This window comes from Podarcis muralis, chromosome 4 (assembly GCF_964188315.1).
Source record: "Podarcis muralis chromosome 4, rPodMur119.hap1.1, whole genome shotgun sequence".
Lineage (NCBI taxonomy): Eukaryota > Metazoa > Chordata > Lepidosauria > Squamata > Lacertidae > Podarcis > Podarcis muralis.
Window position 1 is genome coordinate 10,201,120 of NC_135658.1, and position 21,590 is coordinate 10,222,709.

The 21,590-nt window shown below is 47.3% G+C and overlaps 1 protein-coding gene across 1 annotated transcript in view; it reads right to left on the reverse strand.

Annotated features, from left to right (window-relative positions):
- The window catches only part of LOC114595437 (retinal guanylyl cyclase 2), a 69,914-nt gene that overhangs the window by 35,590 nt on the left and 12,734 nt on the right, over window positions 1-21,590 (reverse strand). Inside the window, exons 2-7 of the mRNA XM_077926774.1 lie at window positions 21,123-21,140; window positions 16,834-17,432; window positions 15,195-15,496; window positions 13,407-13,764; window positions 9,449-9,533; window positions 688-784 (exon numbers count right to left, since the gene is read on the reverse strand). Of these exons, the coding sequence (XP_077782900.1) occupies window positions 688-784; window positions 9,449-9,533; window positions 13,407-13,764; window positions 15,195-15,496; window positions 16,834-17,432; window positions 21,123-21,140 (1,459 nt within the window). The remainder of the gene's footprint in view (window positions 1-687; window positions 785-9,448; window positions 9,534-13,406; window positions 13,765-15,194; window positions 15,497-16,833; window positions 17,433-21,122; window positions 21,141-21,590) is intronic.

Sequence of the window (21,590 nt, forward strand, 5' to 3'; positions counted from 1 at the left end):
ACCTTCCTGCTGCAGTGATACCTATTTATCTACTTGCACTGGCCTGCTTTCGAAATGCTAGGTTGGCAGGAGCTGGGACAGGGCAACGGGAGCTCACTCCATCGCGGGGATTTGAACCGCTGAGCTTCTGATCGGCAAGCCCAAGTGGCTCAGTGGTTTAGCTCCTTCTCATGACTTATCTTTTCAGTTAAATGTCCACCCACCTACTCCACCCCCATGAAAACTGCCCATATGACACCACAATCTACTCAGAATTGTTGGAGAAGCTGTGGGGGGGGGGGGAGGCACTTTTTCCTCATATGGTGGGACTGCCCCCAGATAATCTTGACAATGGCTTATCAAGAAATGACCAAAATACTCAGTTATCCCATTCAAACTTCACCACAGCTTTGTTTACTAAATCTGTGGAACAATCAACTGAAATATTTCAGCTCTCATGAACTTTTGTCAAGGGTGATGGCAGCTGCCAGAAGTCCAATTGCTCCCAAGTGGAAAATCTCGCAGGATTTGAAATTTTTGCTTTGCTATAAAAATATGTGCAGTTAACACTTAGCTGAAAAGATAACTCATGAGAAGGAGCTCCTGTGACGGTGTAATGAAAAATGGTGGGAGGAAACTCCTCCCCATAAACAGATTTCACTTAGGTGCAAAGTCAGTGCCAGCTGTTGCATGATTTAGATTCCCTACCATTCTGCTGAGTTTGGCGTTGACGAAAGTGAGGTCATCCAGAGTCAGCAGTAACTTCTTAGGCCCTTTGATGACTTGGCGATAGAGGGCGCTGTGCCTGAAAAGGAGCCAGGAGAGCATCGTTATGTTTTGTAACTATCTATACAGATCATAGCAAATCATGTCAACTTTACACGGGTCTGCTGGAAGGTGTCTGATAGGCAGGTGGCCTAGTCAAATTATGGAACCCTGGGGGTGAACAGAGTCTATAATTCAGGATAACCACCTTTGAGTTGGGGTTGGGTGGACTTTGAGGTCTTTTTTTGGTGAAAAGCGGTACATAAATACTGGAAATAAATAAAGTAAATAAATAAGTAAGTAAGTAAGTAAGTATCAGGAGTCCAGGTTCCCCACTTGATAACACAGTAAGCGTAGGCAATTAAAAAGGAGGATTTATTGCAAAAACAAACAGATAGCTCCGGACGGCTTCAACCGCATCATTACTCAAGATGACCCTTCTGAAGACTCTTTCCAGAGATGACAGAAGATATTGAACTTATGAACCTTACATCTATTGTTTTGCTTCCTATCTAACAGCCCTCCCATTCGCCAACTCTTCGGATTGAGTGGATCAGCTCCAACCTCTTCTTGTTCTGAGAGGCTATTCACGCCTTTTTGTGCATCCTGTGAGCTTTGGCTGTGTTTTAGCCTGCTCTCAGCTACTGCCTTATCAGCTCACTCGTCAAGGTCAGGAAGAGTTGGAGTCTGCAGCTGCCGGCTCTCCCCTGCCTGACTAACATCTGAGTCTCTCTGTTCCTGGCTGCTTTCTGCAGTTGACTGCAAACCTTTGCTTGGAGCTGGCTCATTCCTGACGTAAGTAAGTAAGTAAGTAAGTAAGTAAGTAAGTAAGTAAGTAAGTACAACAGCCTGGAGTGCAAAAACTGAGCCTTGCCTGTAGATAAACAGATGGGAAAGCTTCAGTTGCCTAATTAGAGCATGTTGCTCTACTTTAGTTCCACAACAGCATAAGATTGCCCCTCTTCAGATGGCAATAATGGAGAAACATTGGGGAAGCATTGCAGAACAACGCTTAAAGTGGAATGATTGCACAACAACTAAGGAAGTGCGGACGGCCCAGTACAAATCCATCACAAATGCACTATTATTGTATCAATGATGCAGTATGGTTGATTCTTATGTGGGGGTCCAGAGAAATGTGTATATGCAAACCCTCGGAATTAAACCCCACGAGAATATCCCGGGACAGAATCAGTACACCATCTTCAGATGTCCTGGGATGCTCTCGTGAGATCTCATGGGGCCATCTGAGTTCCTGCAAGATCTTCAATAAACCATTTCCATTCTTTTATAAAAAGTTTGTTATCTTGATTGTATGTTTCACCATTTCTGCATATTCCAGAAGTTTTTGAATCCACTATTCCTGTGCTGGGACTTCTGCTTCTTTCCATTTTGGGGCAAGTAACATTCTTGCCGCTGTAGTCGCGTACATGAATAAGTTTCTATACAGTTTAGGTAGTTTTGTCCCTAGAATTCCCAAAAGAAAGGCTTCTGGGCTTGTTTGTTTATTTTTACAAAGGTTATTTTAAACATCCTTTTCAATTCATTATAGATTTCCCATGGGAAATTGTATCCCATTCTGGGTAACAGGTAAAAGCTAAAAAGGTAAAGGACCCGTGGACGGTTAAGTCCAGTCAAAGGCGACTATGGGGTTGCGCCGCTCATCTTGCTTTCAGGCTGAGGGAGCCAGCGTTTGTCCACAGACAGCTTTCCAGGTCATGTGGCCAGCAGGACTAAACCGCTTCTGACGCAACGGGACACTGTGACGGAAACCAGAGCACACGGAAACACCGTTTACCTTCCTGCCACAAAAGGGTCCTGAGTTGAGGGAGCTTTTGATTCTCTCCTTCTTTCCCTCCCTCCTCTACTTGTTTGCCTCCTTCCCGTTTTCTCCCTGCCTGTGGCCAGCGCCAGACACTGCTCTTTGGGGTTTTGGCATGGCGCCTCCTCCTCTGAGGAGACCCCAGAAGACTCCCGAGTCAGCGGAGGGTGGCGGACCTGCTGCTGGGTTCCCCTGCTGGGCGGGCGCTGTGGTGCATGGCGCCACTCAGCCAAATGGAAAAGATAGCTCTGAGTACCTATTTATCTACTCGCGCTGGTGTGCTTTCAAACTGCTAGGTTGGCAGGAGCTGGGACCGAGCAACAGGAGCTCACCCCATCCCGGGGATTCAAACCGCCGACCTTCTGACCAGCAAGCCCAAGAGGCTCAGTGGGAGTGGCGGGCTCCTACTTACCTCATGTCATTATCTCAATTCATAGAGCTAATCCAAAAGCCAGTCACCCAATTACATGACCCAGATCAATTTCGCCTCCACCCGTGGCTGATGAAGATATCTGAGTCATTCACTTGAGCAGGCTATAAGGACCAGAATGAATGAATGTGGAGATGTCAGAAGGTCTTAGGACAGCTTTGGTTATCTTGGTGCAGGTGGAAGGCTGGCGGGTTATCCCTCCCAGGCCCAGACAGAGGGGGGGCCATATGGGCCACTTGGCCCGGGCAATCATAGAATCATAGAGTTGGAATAGACCACAAGGGCCATCGAGTCCAACCCCCTGCCAAGCAGGAAACACCATCAGAGCACTCCTGACACATGGTTGTCAAGCCTCTGCTTAAAGACCTCCAAAGAAGGAGACTCCACCACACTCCTTAGCAGCAAATTCCACTGTCGAACAGCTCTTACTGTCAGGAAGTTCTTCCTAATGTTTAGGTGGAATCTTCCTTCTTGTAGTTTGGATCCATTGCTCCGTGTCCGCTTCTCTGGAGCAGCAGAAAACAACCTTTCCCCCTCCTCTATGTGACATCCTTTTATATATTTGAACATGGCTATCATATCACCCCTTAACCTCCTCTTCTCCAGGCTAAACATGCCCAGCTCCCTTAGCCGTTCCTCATAAGGCATCGTTTCCAGGCCTTTGACCATTTTGGTTGCCCTCTTCTGGACACGTTCCAGTTTGTCAGTGTCCTTCTTGAACTGTGGTGCCCAGAACTGGACACAGTACTCCAGTTGAGGTCTGGCCAGAGCAGAATACAGTGGCACTATTACTTCCCTTGATCTAGATGCTATGCTCCTATTGATGCAGCCTCCGATTCCAAAAGGGGCCTCGGTCAGCATATTCACAATCCTTTCCCCTATGTATTTTTTAAAAGCACTATTGTATATCTATATTTTCCATTTTGTCTTTATATGCAGATACGGTTCAAGCCTTGAAATAAAATCATTTGTCAGCATAACTTTTGTGAAAATCATTTATATACTTACCTATTTATAAGATTTCAGGTACCCCCAGGGTAAAAAAAGGGGGGCACATTATCTACCTGGCCCGGGCCTCTGCCTGGCTGTGCAAGGCCCTGATCCCTCCTGTAAATCAGAAGGTGATTTCGTGGTTCCCCAGAGAGCATCTGATCTGCATTGTATTGACTCTGGACGCAAGCCTCTTTCTGGCATGTTGGCCGGACCACCCTCAGTCTGAACAAGTGTGCACCATTCTTGGGCCAAGAAGCAACAGCTGCAACAACAGCAACACCTTCTGCACACACCCTACATTTCGTAACCATCGCCGGGGGTGGCTGGACAAGGCGGGAGACCGTCTGGACCGTGATTTCCCAAGCTTCACGCAAAGGCGTATTTATGTACCATGATACTTTACCAAATTTGAGGCACTCGCTGTCAGAGACTGGCTGGAAAACAAGGAGTGGTGGGCGGCACCAGACGTGGAACCCCCCCAAGGGAAACCCCAGAGGAGGAAGGCTCAAGGGAACCCCCAAGGGAATCCCCAGGGGAGGAAGGTGGGGCATCAAGGAGAGGTCAGAAGTGGAAGATTGAGAAGACATGCTCGATGCTGATGGGGAAACAGGGTTTAGTGAGCAGGAAGAGCCTGTGACAGGGAGCAGTTCAGACTCTGACGCTGAAACAGAGGGGGGTCAAGGGACTGCTGGAAAACCCAGGGAACTGCATGGTCCGGGGAAAAACAATGCTGCCCAGGGTTGAAAAGACTGTGGAGAGAATAATTGGGTACACTCTTCCCACCTTGGATCAAATCTACGCTTCCAGGTGCCATAAGAAAGCGGCAGAGACAGCGCAGGCAGTGGCGTAGCGTGGGGGGTGCAGGGGGGGGGGCAGCCACACTGGGCGCAACATCTGGGGTTAGGGCAAATCCACAGGTTAGGGGGCGCAAATCCACGGGTTAGGGGGCACAAATCCACGGGTTAGGGGGTGCAAATTACTTGCCTTGCCCCGGGTGCTGACAACCCACGCTACGCCACTGAGCGCAGGATAGTGCGCACTCCAGAAATGATCCCTTTCAGCTCCTGCCTTCTGGAAGAAGGTACAGAGTTGTAAAGACTAGGACGAGCCGCCTGAGAAACAGTTTCTATCCAAATGCAATTTTGGTTTTAAACACGGTGTAAGGTAGTCTCTATGGGAGTATATTGCATTTTAAAAATGGGGTATCAGAGTTTTTAGGGGGCTAACCAGGTTGGCATAGCTGGGATAGCAGGCTTGTTGGTTTTGAATGCCTCATGTAGATATATTTTTTTCAATTTCGTTGTTCTGTATGGGACAATGACAATAAAGATTATCGTATCGCCTCTCTATCCTGCTGTAACAAGCTCCTACACCCGGGTCTCCAAAAATTTGCAAGGTAATGGGGAGGTCAGAGGTGTGCAGACACAGTTTGAGACTGATTGGGAAACATCCAGGAAAGGAGGAAGGCAGAGACCTTCAATCCTGGCAACTGCTCCATAGGGGGTGTTGCTGAGACCACTAAGCCGAGTTGTATGTTCCTTGAATGTTGTTGTTTAGTCGTTTAGTCATGTCCGACTCTTCGTGACCCCATGGATCAGAGCACGCCAGGCACTCCTCTCTTCCACTGCCTCCCGCAGTTTGGTCAAACTCATGCTGGTAGCTTCGAGAACACTGTCCCGCCATCTCGTCCTCTGTCGTCCCCTTCTCCTTGTGCCCTCCATCTTTCCCAGCATCAGGGTCTTTTCCAGGGAGTCTTCTCTTCTCATGAGGTGGCCAAAGTATTGGAGCCTCAGCTTCAGCATCTGTCCTTCCTGTGAGCACTCAGGGCTGATTTCCTTAAGAATGGAGAGGTCTGATCTTCTTGCAGTCCATGGGACTCTCAAGAGTCTCCTCCAGCACCAGAATTCAAAAGCATCCATTCTTCGGCGATCAGCCTTCTTTATGGTCCAGCTCTCACTTCCATACATCACTACTGGGATGTACTGCGGTGTACAGATTTTACAAAACAGATAAATTCTGAAATAAATAAAGCTCATCTCAAACCCCATCCCAAAATAGGTGTTTGCTCTTCACGTGGCACCAGCCTCGGAGAGCTTGCTTCGGCATTTCCAGACATTTCCAGTTCTTTGTTAAGCATCGAAGTGTCTCGGATCGTTCCAAATTTCCTTCGAAGCAAATAATGTAGGTGAAATTGGAAATCCCTTCCCCTGGAGAAACACCCATGGGATTTATGTGGGAAATAGTGGTACCTTGGTTCTCAAACAATGCCTTGGTTCCCAAACGCCGAAAACCCAGAAATAAGTGTTCTGGTTTTCGAACGTTTTTTGGAAGCTGAACGTCCGATGCGGCTGTCAGCTATTGTTTCTGGGGTGCGCCTTGGTTTTCGAACATTTTGCAAGTCAAACAGACTTCTGGAACCGATTAAGTTTGGCGCTTTTATTTCCGCTATTAATTTTGCATTTTTGTTTTTGAGGTTTTTCCCGGTTCATTTGTTTTTGTGACTCTGTGGAACCCTGTTCAGCTACTGACTGATTGTGTGACTGCGGAAATGGATCAAAGCCCCCCGTCCAAACGACAACTATCATCAGTGCAGGTAAGAAGAAAGAATAATTTTACTTTTTATCATCTACAATACTGTCTTATTCATTTTATAGTACAGTACATTGATTATTGCTTTCGTTTTAGGGATCAGTGGTCTCGTTAGATAGTACAATTCATGCTAAATTGCTGCTTTGGGGTTGCTTTTAAAAGTCTAGAAAAGGGTTAATCCGTTTTGCATTGCTTTCTATGGGAAAGCGTGCTTGGTTTTGGAACGCATTGGTTTTGGAACAGACTTCTGGAACGGATTAAGTTTGGGAACCAAAGTACCACTGTCAATCACAGTTTCAATAAACCTGCCAAATTTTATCAGTCGGTGGCCCACACAACCCTGCTCAGATAAACTGATTCAGGTTGTACAATCAAGCTCTGCTGTTGTTATTGCCTATCTCTCTTCAGTTCTGGGATGTCTTGTTGGGAATCCAAGTTTGCCCCCCAAAAAACAAACAAACAAACAAATAAATAAATATCCTCTACAACAGCTTCCTCTACCCCATGTCCTCCAGAGACTTTTCTTCAGCTGGGAATGAAGACTCTTGTGACACCTGAAAGCTCTTTCTTGTACGCATCCATCTGGTATGAAGGCTGAGACCCTCCCTGCCCGCAGAGTGTCTCTCCAGAGTGGTGCATGCTCTAGTTATCTCTCGCTTGGACTACTGCAATGCGCTCTATGTGGGGCTACCTTTGAAGGTGACCCGGAAACTACAACTAATCCAGAATGCGGCAACTAGACTGGTGAATGGGAGCGGCCGCCGAGACCATATAACACTGGTCTTGAAAGACCTACATTGGCTCCCAGTACATTTCTGGGCAGAATTCAAAGTGTTGGTGCTGACCCTGAAAGCCCTAAACAGCCTCGGTCCAGTATACTACCAGACTTTTAGAAGACATCTGAAGGCAGCCTTGTTTAGGGAAGCTTTTAATGTTTAATAGGTTATTGTATTTTAATATTCTGTTGGAAGCCGCCCAGAGTGGCTGGGGAAACCCATCCAGATGGGCGGGGTATAAATAATAAAATATTATTATTATTATTGCCTACCAGGGATCTTCTACAAAAGTAGGGATGCAGATGGATGTCATAGTGCAATTTTGGTCTCAAGCTGTTTTTGGACTACAGATCCTATCATCCCTGACCACTGGTCCTGCTAGCTAGGGATGATGGGAGTTGTAGTCTGAAACAAGCTGGAGACCCACGTTTGGGAAACCCTGCTATAGTCCAACGACATCACCCTGGCCTAGAGCATTTTAGGGTCAATGCCAAACGTTGCAAGTGGGCGCTTGCTCACCTTAATGTGTTAATGATTCGGTGCTCTTATTTTTCTAAGTGCTAAGCAGGAAATCTGTGAACTCCTGAATTGTCAGAGGATTTTGAACACCTGGCATGTCATAATTGTTCCACGCGTAACACTTAGTTAGCACAATTTATTTCCCAAGGTTTGCAGTCATTAACCAATTAGACCTACCAGTAACTCTCCCTTTGTGAGACTGAAGGATTGTCGATGACTCAGAATAGACAGTCGACAAAACGTGGAACGGATTCCTGCCTATGGTTGGGTTGGAAGGAGCCGTGCAAGCCAAATGGAGCCTGAATGAACTCTGTGCTAGAGTGGATTGCTAAGTTTGTACCAAGCTGGATGTTCCATGCGAATTTGGATGGCCAGCCAAAGCTGAGAACCTGTTTTGCATCTGTTAAATTATGTAACTTATGTTTTTATATTGTGATTTAATCTTGTGAACCACCCTGAGACCTGTGGCTATAGGGCTATAGACTACTACTATAACAACAACTATTACTTATAATAATAAATGTACAAAGCCCTCATTATTATTAATCATGCATGTATCTAGGGATGAGGAAGAACTATCCCTAGGACAACTATCCCTCTCACCTCAGGCCACACCCCTCATTGGCTCTGATTCTGTTGTTACATAGGGTTACTGATTCACACTTGCATGCATGAAAGAGTTAACCTGAGCCCAGAGATAAGGTTGCAGGTGGGTGTGGCTTAACAGGTTCTCAGCAGGCTCTGCCCCCCAATCTGTCTAGTGATTCCTGGAATAAGCAAAGAAGGAGACATGCAGTCAATGGCTCCCAGTTGCAGGAAAAACCAAGTGAATTGAATCTATCCAGAAGAGAGATTGTATAGCCTGCATCTTTGCTAACCCAAAGACTGCAGGTGCTTTTTTGTAAGGAAACCAAGTACTGCAAAAAAAAAGGGGGGCAATTGCAACCTTTTTCTTTTTTATTCACTGCCATCAGATGGAGACTTGTTTTCGGTGACTTCCGGAAACTCTGCGAGTAAAGCATTCACTTACTCGCAAAGCTACATGTCTGTGATTTATTCTAGCCTAAGTATTTTTGTGGGAAACATTTGTTTAAAGATGGATGAGGGCAGATGTAAATCTAACCAGGTTTTAATGTGCTTGGAGCAATTGCCATTGCGCTAACTCTGCTGCAAGAGAATAAGGATCTCGTTCCCAAATCTTTCTCTCCAACAGCTTTGCACCCTCCAGGAGTGCTTTGTCTGAGTGAAAGGTATCCCTGAACTCTGGCAATGCCTCTTGCTTGTCTCGATGGAGAATGGAGGGGCATGTGTAAGTGTGTGTAGAAGCGAGCCTGCTGGGCAAAAGTAATATATATTACCCCACCCACTTTGGCCCCTCCCACCACTGACATGTGGTCCTCAGAAGGTCACCCAGAAGGGAATTTGGCCCTTGGGATCAGAAAATGTTTTCCCGATCATGGCTCAAATGTTACAATGAGCTTGTCAGCTGAGTCAGGGGGCAAAGCTTTTGCCTCCGGACCAGTGAGCTAAGCAGAGGCCTTCTTCAAAACTAGAAAGAGAAGAAAATGCTCTTACCTGATCAGGTACGCCAGGCACATCCCGAAGAGCAGAAGGGTGAGTGGTGGCAGCAGGATTAAGACCACGACGGGAGGCTCCAGACCTAGACAAGTAACAGGGACAAGAGATGGGTCAAGGCAGGGCTACCTGAACTGTTTCCATCCCAGGTGGTCATTCTAAAAACTGTGACTTTAAGAAGCTTGCTCTTTACTTTTTCCTCTTCCCTCTCCACACCTCTTTCCTCGTGTGACATATCTTTTTAGTTTTTTTAGCCCAAGGGCAGGGATTGTCTTACTACAGTGTGGTGTAATGGTTATAGTGTTGGACTAGGACCTGAGAGACGAGGGTTCAAATCCCCACTCAGCCATGAAGCTGACCTTGGGCCAGTTGCCATCTCTTCGCCTAGACTGCCTCGCAGGGTTGCTGTGAGGTTGAAATGGGGAGGAGAACCATGTACACAACAACAACAACAACAACAACAACAACAACAACAACAACAATAATAATCACCCCAGCCACTCTGGGCGGCTTCCAACAGAATATTAAAATACAATAACCTATTAAACATTAAAAAGCTTCCCTAAACAGGGCTGCCTTTAGATATCTTCTGAAAGTCTGGTAGTTGTTTTTCTCTTTGATATCTAGTGGGAGGGTGTTCCACAGGGTGGGCGCCACTACCGAGAAGGCCCTCTGCCTGGTTCCCTGGACCTTGGCTTCTCGCAGTGAGGGAACCACCAGAAGGCCCTTGGAGCTGGACCTCAGTGTCTGGGCTGAAAGATGGGGGTGGAGACACTCCTTCAGGTATACTGGACCGAGGCCGTTTGGGGCTTTAAAGGTGAACACCCACACTTTGACTTGTGCTTGGAAACATACTGGGAGCCAATGTAGGTCTTTCAAGACCGGTGTTATATGGTCTCGGCAACCACTCCCAGTCACCAGTCTAGCTGCTGCATTCTGGATTAATAGTTTCCATGTTACCTTCAAAGGTAGCCCCACGGAGAGCACATTGCAAGCGGGAGATAATCAGAGCATGCACCACTCTGGGGAGGCAGTCTGCAGGCAGATAGAGTCTCATCCTGCGTACCAGATGGAGCTGAAAAATAGCTGCCCCGGACACAGAATTGACCTGCCCCTCCATGGACAGCTGTGAGTCCAGAATGACTCCCAGGCTGCGCACCTGGTCCTTCAGGGGCACAGTTACCCCATTCAGGACCAGGGAGTCCTCCACACCTGCCTGCCTCCTGTCCCCCATAAACAGTATTTCTGTCTTGTCAGGATTCAACCTCAATCTGTTAGCCACCATCCAATGAGCTCCTAGGAAGGTATTGCAATTCGCTTTGGGGTATCTCATGAGAAGCAATTAATAAATGAATAATAATTGCAAGCATTGCCTACTCTGGCTGGCAACATCTCAAGCAGCGTCTTGCCCAGCGCTTGCCCCCTGGAGATCCTTTTACCTGACAATGCCAAGGACAGAAGCTGGCCCCTCTTTGCTTACAAACCCTCTGCTCTTCCACTAAACTGCAGTCCCTCTTTTGCCCCAACTTTAAGGTAAAGGTAAAGGTACCCCTGCCCGTACGGGCCAGTCTTGACAGACTCTAGGGTTGTGCGCCCATCTCACTCAAGAGGCCGGGGGCCAGCGCTGTCCGGAGACACTTCCGGGTCACGTGGCCAGCGTGACATCGCTGCTCTGGCGAGCCAGAGCTGCACATGGAAACACCGTTTACCTTCCCACTAGTAAGTGGTCCCTATTTATCTACTTGCACCCGGGGGTGCTTTCGAACTGCTAGGTTGGCAGGCGCTGGGACCGAACGACGGGAGCGCACCCCGCCGCGGAGATTCGAACCGCCGACCATGCGATCGGCAAGCCCTAGGCGCTGAGGTTTTACCCACAGCACCACCCGCGCCCCTGCCCCAACTTTAGCTGCAAACAAAATGCCTGAAAGTCATTTGTCCCCTGCCCACCCCCCCGCTCAGGGAAGAACTATCTGCGAGGCTCCCAGTTTCTTGACTGCCACCTTTGTCTTTGGAAACAACTCAAATTATATTAAGTTCTTTTCTCTTCTTGCTAAGATAAGCCAAGTATTCCCCGGGCCATTTCTAATTGCCAGAAGCCAGCGTAAACACACAACAGCCGTCAGCAGCGAGGAGATCTACAGCTCAAATACCCCAGATCTGCTTTACAGTGGTACCTCGGGTTCCATACGCTTCAGGTTACAGACTCTGCTAACCCAGAAATAGTACCTCGGGTTAATAACGTTGCTTCAGGATGAGAACAGAAATTATGCTCCGGCGGTGCAGCAGCAGCAGGAGGCCCCATTAGCTAAAGTGGTGCTTCAGGTTAAGAACAGTTTCAGGTTAAGAACGGACCTCCGGAACGAATTAAGTACTTAACCCGAGGTACCGCTGTATTGTAAACTTGGGCGGGGCAGAGGGACTCAGGACCTGAAGGCTAAATGTGGCCCCCAACCCTCTCTATTTGGCCCTTGGGAATCTCACTAGGCCATACAACCCCTGAGCCCTGCTCCGTGCCACCCCTTGGGTGTTTTTGCCTGGCTGGAAATGTGTCCAAGATCTGAGATAAAGCCTCTGTATTTGTTTCAAATGTTTTTAAATACTGATCTTTAAATGGTTGAAACCATTGTGACACCTGCTGGAGAAGGCTGGACAATACATTTAACAAGAACAAACAAATAAGTTTGTCCTTCCTTGCTCCATCTGCTTTTGCCTCTGTCCCCACCCACCTCTGGCCCCCGGCCCCCGGAAGATCGTCTTGTTAAGGAAAAAAATTCTGGGGTGAGAGACTACTTAACAGTCCAGCTTGTCGGGCTCAGATAATAAAAACGTATGTGTTAAGTTGTGGGTGAACATATCAGACGACACAGCGATTCTTCAAATAGCTCTTGTTTATTCACAGGCCAGAACAGAACTGAACTGAAGGGCTCAGTCAGCCTGCTTATGTAGAGCTCCACTACAACGTAACCGTAAACATTTTCTGTAACTATCCAATGACTGAACGTCACTTTGAATCCCTTATTTGCATATGTGGACCTGAGTGAAAACTATCCACAGTATCCCCCTACTGGCCCAGGGTGAAAGCTTCAGTACATAACAGTATGTGTTTTAAAACAGCTGATAAAAAGCAGTAATAAAAAGGCTGTTTATGTATGCCACTACTGCGGCCCATGTTTTGTTAGCCTGCAAATGGAAATTGAGCAAAGTCCCAACTAAAGAAGAATGGCAACTGAAACTGATGGAATATGCACAGCTTTCGGACCTAACAGATAGAATAAGAGAACAAGAAGAACATACGTTTATTTGAAAATGTGGGCAGCACGAAGATAAATTCAACAGTGTAAATAAGTTTTGATGGATGTAATAATGGAATACTGAATGGTTTTAGCTTATGTAAAATATGCAGGGATTTATGTTATGCAAAATGAACCATGGAAAGAGAAGAAGGGAGTCATTGATATTTTAAAGATGTTTAAATGAGTACAGTGGTACCTCTAGATGCGAACGGGATCCGTTCCAGAGCCCCGTTTGCATCTAGAAGCAAACGTAAGCCGTGTCCGCACGTCTGAGCGTGCGTGGGTCATGCTTTGGCACTTCTGCGCATGCGTGTGACATCATTTTGAGCATCTGCGCATGCGCAAGCGGCGAAATCGGGAAGTAACGCGCGCCGTTACTTCCGGGTTGCCTCAGAGCGCAACTCGAACGCGCTCATCCCAAAGCACATTCAACCCGAGGTATTCTAAATTGTAAAACAGAAAATTCAATTAAAAATTATTTGGGGAGGGAGAACAGAGCAATAAAAATAAACATCAGGAAAGGAAGGGTGGGAAGTTATGGGTGTATAAAAATATTATATGGTTTGAAATATCTCCAGAGACATAATAAAAACGATACATGGATTAAGAAGGAGTGTCAACAAAGTGCAAGAATGTTAGATATGGGCGATACGGGCACCACTTACCTCTGATGCAGGGAACATCTGGATCGAACCAACAGCTAGAATCAGCTGGGGGTGGGCTTCCACCCGGAAAGTGAATCGCCCTTGCCAGGGGTTGTACCAAGGCAGAGGACGCCACCAGCAAGTAGGTGGGGAAGAAATGGCTCCCTCTGCCGTCTGTGTCCAGCACAACATATTGGGCCAGAGGTTTTCCTTTGCTGTCCGCCTCTACCCTGCGGCTGAACCCAGCAAAGTCGAGGTTTCTGACGTGCTGAGTCAACGTTTCCCCCGAGACCTCAGTCGCCCCCTGTTGATGGGCCTTGGCTAAAGCTTTTGCGACCAGGTAGATGGCGTCATAGATGGTGCCGAAGAGTGGAGAGACCTGAAAAAGACGACAGGTTTTTAGCACCTACCAAAACCTGGGAAATGGCAAACTAGAGCTGACATCCGTCATAGCATTCAGCTGACTTTTGCTTCCACAAATGCCCAGTATGGGGAGGAGAGAGCAAGCGAAGGATGGGGGAGATATTTTGTGAAATAAAGAAATCCAGCTCCCCAACTCTCTTTTCCACCTGACTCCAAATGTTGCCTATTTGGGAAAGAAAAAGGAGCTAAGCCAACATGCCGTGTTGGAAATGGCTTCTAGCCATTCTTGGTTAATTATTGGGGAAAGCCATTGTGTTCAAAATTTATGGAAGTGCAGAGAATATCTCCTGGATGGTGAGGCTTGCTGACCTCCCGGTGAAGCAAAAATTCAATCTTCTCCTGTTAGGCAAAGACCACAAGACGATCCGGATTGTCGCCAGATTTTGTGCACAGACCATCCCCCGATTCAATCTAGTTTGTTAAGAAAATTCCCAAACCCGGATCCAGGGGCGACTTTGGGTCATTTCTCTAAGGTAGCCTATTTTAAAGTTTGTATGTGTTTATATGCCTATCGCACTTTTAAACTTAAAAGCCATTGTTGTATATTGTTTTAAATGTTTGTTTTGCTATTGGGATTGTGGTTCCATTTGCGTTTCTCAAGCTGGTTTTCTGACCATAATAAATTTCATGTTCATGTATCTCCTGAATGGAGTGCAAGGTTTTTTGCTGAGCTCACTTGGGAGGTTGCCCAAAACAGGTTTGCAAGGGACCTTCCTTTCATTCTACAAATCACTTCCCTGGTGGTCCGTTGTGTCTTGTGGGGGTAGAAGACAGGAAGATCCACAGTAGGTGGATCACAGACAAGGACACCTGGGGTTTGGTCCACCCTTCCTCTCTGCCAAGTGCATTTCTACAGTTATAATGTGGAGGTGGATTACTGAAGAAGGCAACCGTGATTGATTAGGATGGGTGCAGGAATGATATTTAGCTTTACATTTACATTTCCAGGCACAATTCAGAGTGTTGGTGCTGACCTTTAAAGCCCTAAACAGCCTCGACCCAGTAGACCTGAAGGAGTATCTCCACCCCCATTGTTCACTGAGGTCCAGCTCCGAGGACCTTCGGGCGGTTCCCTCACTGCGAGAAGTGAGATTGCAGGGAACCAGGAAGAGGGCCTTCTTGGTGGTGGCGCCTGCCCTATGGAACACCCTCCCAGCAGATGTCAAGGCAATAAACAACCACCTGACTTTTAGAAGACATCTGAAGGCAGCCTTGTTTAGGGACGCTTTTAATATTTGATGAATTATTGTATTCAATATTTTGCTGGAAACCTAGCCAGCTGGATGGGGTATAAATATATTATTATTATTATTATTATTATTATTATTATTATTATTATTATTATTATGAGCAAAATGAAAGCCTTCTGCTCTATGCAGTCCTGACCTGCTCAGGTTCCAGATCGAGAGGGATTTCACCCCTTCGTTTCGCTGCCTCAAATGCCTCATAAAACGTTTTGTCCCCGGACTGCAAAGTAATGGTCAACACTGCGTCGTAGGCTTCCCGGAAGGAGCGGTCGTTTTCCAGAATGAAGTAGGAGTGGTTTCGGTACGGGAGGCTGTAGAACAACGTGTCGTACGGCAGGAAGACGTATCTGCCATCGGCCAGACCCATTTCTTGGGCCTTCGTAAGCAAGGTGGCCTGGTCCTCTCCTCCGATGAGAGCCGAATGCATGCACAAAATGATAACTGTGGCACAGAAATCAAAGAGTCATTTTAAGAACACCAGAATGGCCAGGCTGCTGAATCAAACCAAAGGCCCAGGTATAATGACTCCCGACAGTGGAGGTAAAACATCATGGTCCTTACAAGAGCTCTATAAGGTACATAAGGCAGCCCAGGATTATTTCTGTCATAACAGAAGAGCCTTAATGGGTCAAATTAAAGGCCTATCTAACATACCCCCCAACATTCCTCAGATAAAAATAGGGACATTCTGTTCTACATCAGTAATAATTTATTTATTTATACATACATACATACATACGGGATGCGGGTGGCGCTGTGGGTTAAACCACAGAGCCTAGGACTTGCCGATCGGAAGGTCAGCGGTTCAAATCCCTGCGACGGGGTGAGCTCCCGTTGCTCGGTCCCTGCTCCTGCCAACCTAGTAGTTTGAAAGCATGTCAAAGTGCAAATAGATAAATAGGTACCGCTCCGGCAGGAAGGTAAACGGCGTTTCCATGCGCTGCTCTGGTTCGCCAGAAGCGGCTTAGTCATGCTGACCACATGACCCAGAAGCTGTCTGCAGACAAATACCAGCTCCCTCGGCCAATAAAGCGAGATGAGCGCTGCAACCTCAGAGTCGGTCACGACTGGACCTAATGGTCAGGGGTCCCTTTACCTTTACATACATACATTCATACATTCATACATACATACATACTGCATCCATCTGGCTGGGTTTCCCCAGCCACTCTGGGCAGCTCCCAACAGAATATTTAAAACACGATAAAACATCAAACATTAAAAACTTCCCTAAGCAGGGTTACTGTATCAGGTTTCTATTCCACTTTGCCCAGAAAACAAGGTGGCGCTGTGGGTAAAAGCCTCAGCGCCTAGGGCTTGCTGATCGAAAGGTCGGCGGTTTGAATCCCCACGGCGGGGTGAGCTCCCGCTGCTCGGTCCCAGCGCCTGCCAACCTAGCAGTTCGAAAGCACCCCCGGGTGCAAGTAGATAAATAGGGACCGCTTATCAGCGGGAAGGTAAACGGTGTTTCCGTGTGCTGCACTGGCTCGCCAGATGCAGCTTTGTCACGCTGGCCACGTGACCCGGAAGTGTCTCCGGACAGCGCTGGCCCCCGGCCTATAGAGTGAGATGGGCGCACAACCCCAGAGTCTTTCAAGACTGGCCCGTACGGGCAGCGGTACCTTTACCTTTAAACAGGGTTGCCTTCAGATATCTTCTGCAAGTAAAACAGTTGTTGAATCCCACCCAAAACAGTGACAGTCTGCAAGCGCCCTGAAACCTTCTCTATTCCCGCTGGGCCAAGGGCTCGTTCTCACCCTCCTTACCTTTAATGTCACCGGCAGCTTGGATCTTGGCCCAAGTTCCTTCAGCATCTCCATCTCCTCTCCCCATTGAGGTGACGACACCCACCGGGAGCCCCCGGTTCCTCAGCGCCATTGCCAACTTGTTAGCCGTGTCCCTCCAAAGCTCCTCTTGGGAAGAGACGATGCCGACATGAGCCCAGCTGAAATATTTCAACACGGAGAGAAGGATCCCCGGCGGAGAGGGCAACGTTCTTACAAAAGTAGGGTGGTGGCCTGGGCTGTCCAATTCGTCGCTGACGCAGGCCCAGGAAAACACAGCTTTGTTCCAGCTCCTGCCAAGCAGGGAGGCTGCGGTGCAGTAGCCTGGGTTCAGGGGACCTATGAAAGCTGACAGGTGCTTTTCATAGCCAATGAATCCAGCCAGGGCTTTAGAAGTTTGGCAGCCTTCCTCGCATAACATGCAGTCCAGCTGATGGGGAGAGTTAACAGAAGGGTCCACCCTTATCCGCTCCATAGCAAGCTTCGCAGCAACTTGGGGGAAAGCCTTGGAGAAGAAGGGGTCACAGGTCCAAGGTCCCACCAGGCCGACGTTAAAGGCTGCACAATATATTGGGAGAGGGAGCAGGGCCAAGCCAAGACCCGCCCACCACAGCCCCATGGCAATCTTGCGGGGCAGTGGAATTGTACATGGCTGCAGTCTTGCGCACCCTGAGACATCTGAGATGAAGCAGCTTGAACTTTGCAACGAAATGGCCATTGTCTCCTGGCTGATTAGTGGCAAGTGAAGTATGAATGAATGAATCTTTATTTATGCATCTAGGAGCGAGTGTAGTGTAGTGGTTAAGAGTGGTAGTCAAGTAATCTGGTGAACTGGGTTCGCATCTCCGCTCCTCCACATGCAGCTGCTGGGTGACCTTGGGCTAGTCACACTTCTCTGAAGTCTCTCAGCCTCACTCACCTCACAGAGTGTTTGTTGTGGGGGAGGAAGGGAAAGGAGAATGTTAGCCGCTTTGAGACTCCTTCTGGTAGTGATAAAGTGGGATATCACATCCAAACTCTTCTCTTCTTCTTGTGTCAGCCATCGGCCATAGCCAATACAAAAGACAAAGAATAGAAATAAAAAGTCAATTATATAAACTACAGTCATGCCTTGAGTTACAGACGATTCAGGTTGCGTTTTTTCAGGTTATGGAGCACTGAAACCCCGAAGTACCGGGAGGGGTTACTTCCGGGTTTCGGCAGTCGCGCATGCGCAGAAGCACCGAATCGCAACCTGTGCAGATGCGCAGATGCGGGTTGCGAATGCTGCAGGTTGCGAACGTGCATCACACATGGATCACGTTCGCAACCCAAGCGTCCACTGTTCATTTTAGGGTTTTGAATCAATACACTGGTACCTCGGGTTACAGACGCTTCAGGTTACAGACTCCACTAACCCAGAAATAGTACCTCAGGTTAAGAACTTTGCTTCAGGATGAGAACAGAAATCTTGCTCCGGTGGTGCGGCGGCAGCAGGAGGCCCCATTAGCTAAAGTGGTGCTTCAGGTTAAGAACAGTTTCAGGTTAAGAACGGACCTCCAGAACGAATTAAGTACGTAACCAGAGGTACCACTGTAGTCAAATAGGGGATCTTATTATGACTGCCCCAGCTGAAAACCTTGCAACATTTGTTGTCACCTGTTCCTCTTGTTCTGCCAAGAAAAAGGACACTGTGGCAGTGGCTGGGTGACCCGGAATGGACAATATATTTTAGAATTGCTAGGTTATGTAGACAGGGTGCCAGAGAGGGTGGCAAGTGAAGGTCTTTGGGGCTCCCTGGTCTGTCAACCGAGGATGCACATCACAAGTGGAATTGGTAGATTTTCTCCAGGTGGGATCCAGAAAGGACTAGCTCAGTGGCAGAGCATATGTCTTGCCCTAAGGACATCCCTGGGGAAAACGTTCCACAAATGGGGAACCACCACAGAAAGATTCTCTGAGGTAAGGACCACCAACTCTTTTTTTCTATTTTCTTTTTTTTTGTGCAGCTGTCAATAAATTTGTGAGCAAGTCCTTCATAGCCTCTCAACCTTCCACCCCACTGTAAATTGATAATAATGCTACCTCTGGACTTTCAGACAGCTTTAACCCAGTGATTTCTGTCATCTCCTTAAACACCCTTTGCCAAAAGAATTGTACATATTTACACCCCCACCACATGTGAACATAATTCCCTGTTTCCTGGCAGCCCCTCCGATATAACACCAAATATTCCTTGTTTATTTGATCTAATCTGACTGGGGTTAAATACCATCTCCAAACTAATTTATATTAAAAAAAAATCTTCTATTCTTACAGTCAACATTTTTAGTATACAATTCTTCTATATATTTCCCCAGCTTTGACTATCTGTCTGCCCTATCTATCACCTCTTTTTTGATGCCCATGGCAGCCATTTCATGCTGGCATCTGCAGCACTTTTATCAAGATACGAGTACTGGCACCTCATTTTTTACGCCCCCCCCCAAAAAGTGCGAATGACACCTGCACATTCAGGAAATCTTCTACAGCATCCTTGACCTGAGGTTTTTCAGCCTCTGCTTCAAAAATCCACCCCACTAAAAGGCAGTCTGCTCTTATAAGCTCGCACCACCAGCAAGTTCTTCCGTGTGTTCAGCAAAAATATCCTCTTTGTTATATTTCAGTCCATTGCTCCAAGCTCTAGAAACTGAAGGAGGTAAAGTGATATTGGTATTGGCCCAGGAACTTACCATTGGGTTGGGCTAGTCATGGAAATAAACCATTTTCCACGACCATCTCTTATTTTCAAAGAGATCTTCAGCTATCTGTGTGGATGGGGAAACTGTTGCTCTGTGGGTTTTACGGAGATATTATTTCAGATCATCTTTCTAGCAAGCCCTCAAGATGATGAGTGCAGTTTCCAACTTCACTTTGCGATGCCCACAAAAATAAGAGTAGCTATCCTCTCCCGTCCATCTGTTTCTTGACTGTTTGATCAAACGAGCTCTAATGGACCATTTTGGATCAGTTTTATCACAGTCAGGTTTTGGAGATCAGGACTTTGGAGAACGAGGCTGTATTTGGTCATTTGCAGTTGGTCTGCTTCCTCAATCTACATTTCATTCATCTACAAGAAAACCACATGGAATCGACTTACCAGCTCAGTTGAATGTAGTTACTGACATTACTGACCACCACAACGCAGCCAGCACAGAGTTCGAGGGAGATACTTCACAACAGCAGGCTCAGTGGAAGCCCTTGGTTTTTCTTACAGCTTGAAGAAAATTCATTTACGAATGAAATAACCAGTCCTCAACTGCCAGAAGAGGCGCTGACAGTTGCCCTGAACTTGGTTATAGAAAATGGCACGTTCAGCACCAAGGAGAGTTCCTCCCTTGGGATTCCTAATTGGAACTGCTTTGACAGCAGGCTAACTAATGCTCTTGGTAGCGTATTATCAAATGAAAGGCGCTGCTCTCGTTTCAAAGTTGTTCTCCTTTGGGAGGCTGCCACCAACCTGAGTGTCTCAAAGTAGCCCCAAATGCGAAGCAGCATCTTAAATCCCGACTCCATTCATCAGCGAGTGAGGCAGTGCTTGTGAGCAGCCGTTCCTCTGTGAAAACACGTCCCAGCTCCGAATCGGAGGTGCCCGCCATGACTGCAATTGCAGGAAGAGCATGTTAAACCTCTCTTACTTGGGTTAAGAGGATTTCGATTCGTACAATACGGGTTTTGTTGCAGAGCTGGGAGGGCAATACAAATCCAGAGCGATCAAGGCCCTGGTGTTGGGGACATGGATTCAGAGTGAGTTTAGCGGGAAGTAGAGCACACTTAAGAATTTTCCTCCCTATGGGGAGTTTCCCTCCAGAAGCTGCAGTTCGGGCAAAATGCTGCAGCGCGATTGCTGACACACCTTGTTAACATACACACTCAAACCTTATTGTCGAATATAATCCGTTCAGGAAGCCCATTCAGCTTCCGAAACGTTCGACAACCGAGGTGCGGCTTCTAATGATTGCAGGAGCTTCCTGCACTCAAACGGAAGCCGTGTCAGACGTTTGGCTTCCAAAAAATGTTTAAAAACCAGAGCATTGACTTCCGGGTTTGTGGCATTCTGGAGTCGAAACATTCCAAAATGGAGGCCCTCAGGATCCGAGGTTGACTGTAACACCTGTGCTCAGAGATCTCCACTGGTTGCTGATTCGCTACTAAGCCAGGTTCAAGGCATTACTGTTAGTCAGGAGTCAGCAAACTTTTTCAGCAGGGGGCCGGTCCACTGTCTCTCAGACCTTGTGGGGGACCAGACTATATTTGGGGGGGGGGGGAAGAAGAACAAATTCCTTTGCCCCACAAATAACCCAGAGATGCATTTTAAATAAAAGGAGACATTCTACTCAGGAAAAAACATGCTGATTCCTGGACCGTCCGCAGGCCGGATTTAGAAGGCGATTGGGCCAGATCCGGCCCCCGGGCCTTAGTTGACCTACCCATACTATTAGTACATAAAGCCCCAAACAATTTGTGACCAGTTTACCTATGAGATCGCCTTATCCCCAAAATGCTACGCCTTCCACTGTTACCACATACCCATTTTTTAGAACTTGATCTTTTAGCTTTGCAGCACCTATACTCCCTGCCTATTGACATCAGGAATAGGCCTTTACGGTACTCTTCTCAGTGCCGGGTAAAACCATCTTTGTTTAGACAAGCCTACCCAGATGTTTTTGAATTGTGGTGCTGGAGGAGACTCTTGAGAGTCCCATGGACTGCAAGAAGATCAAACCTCTCCA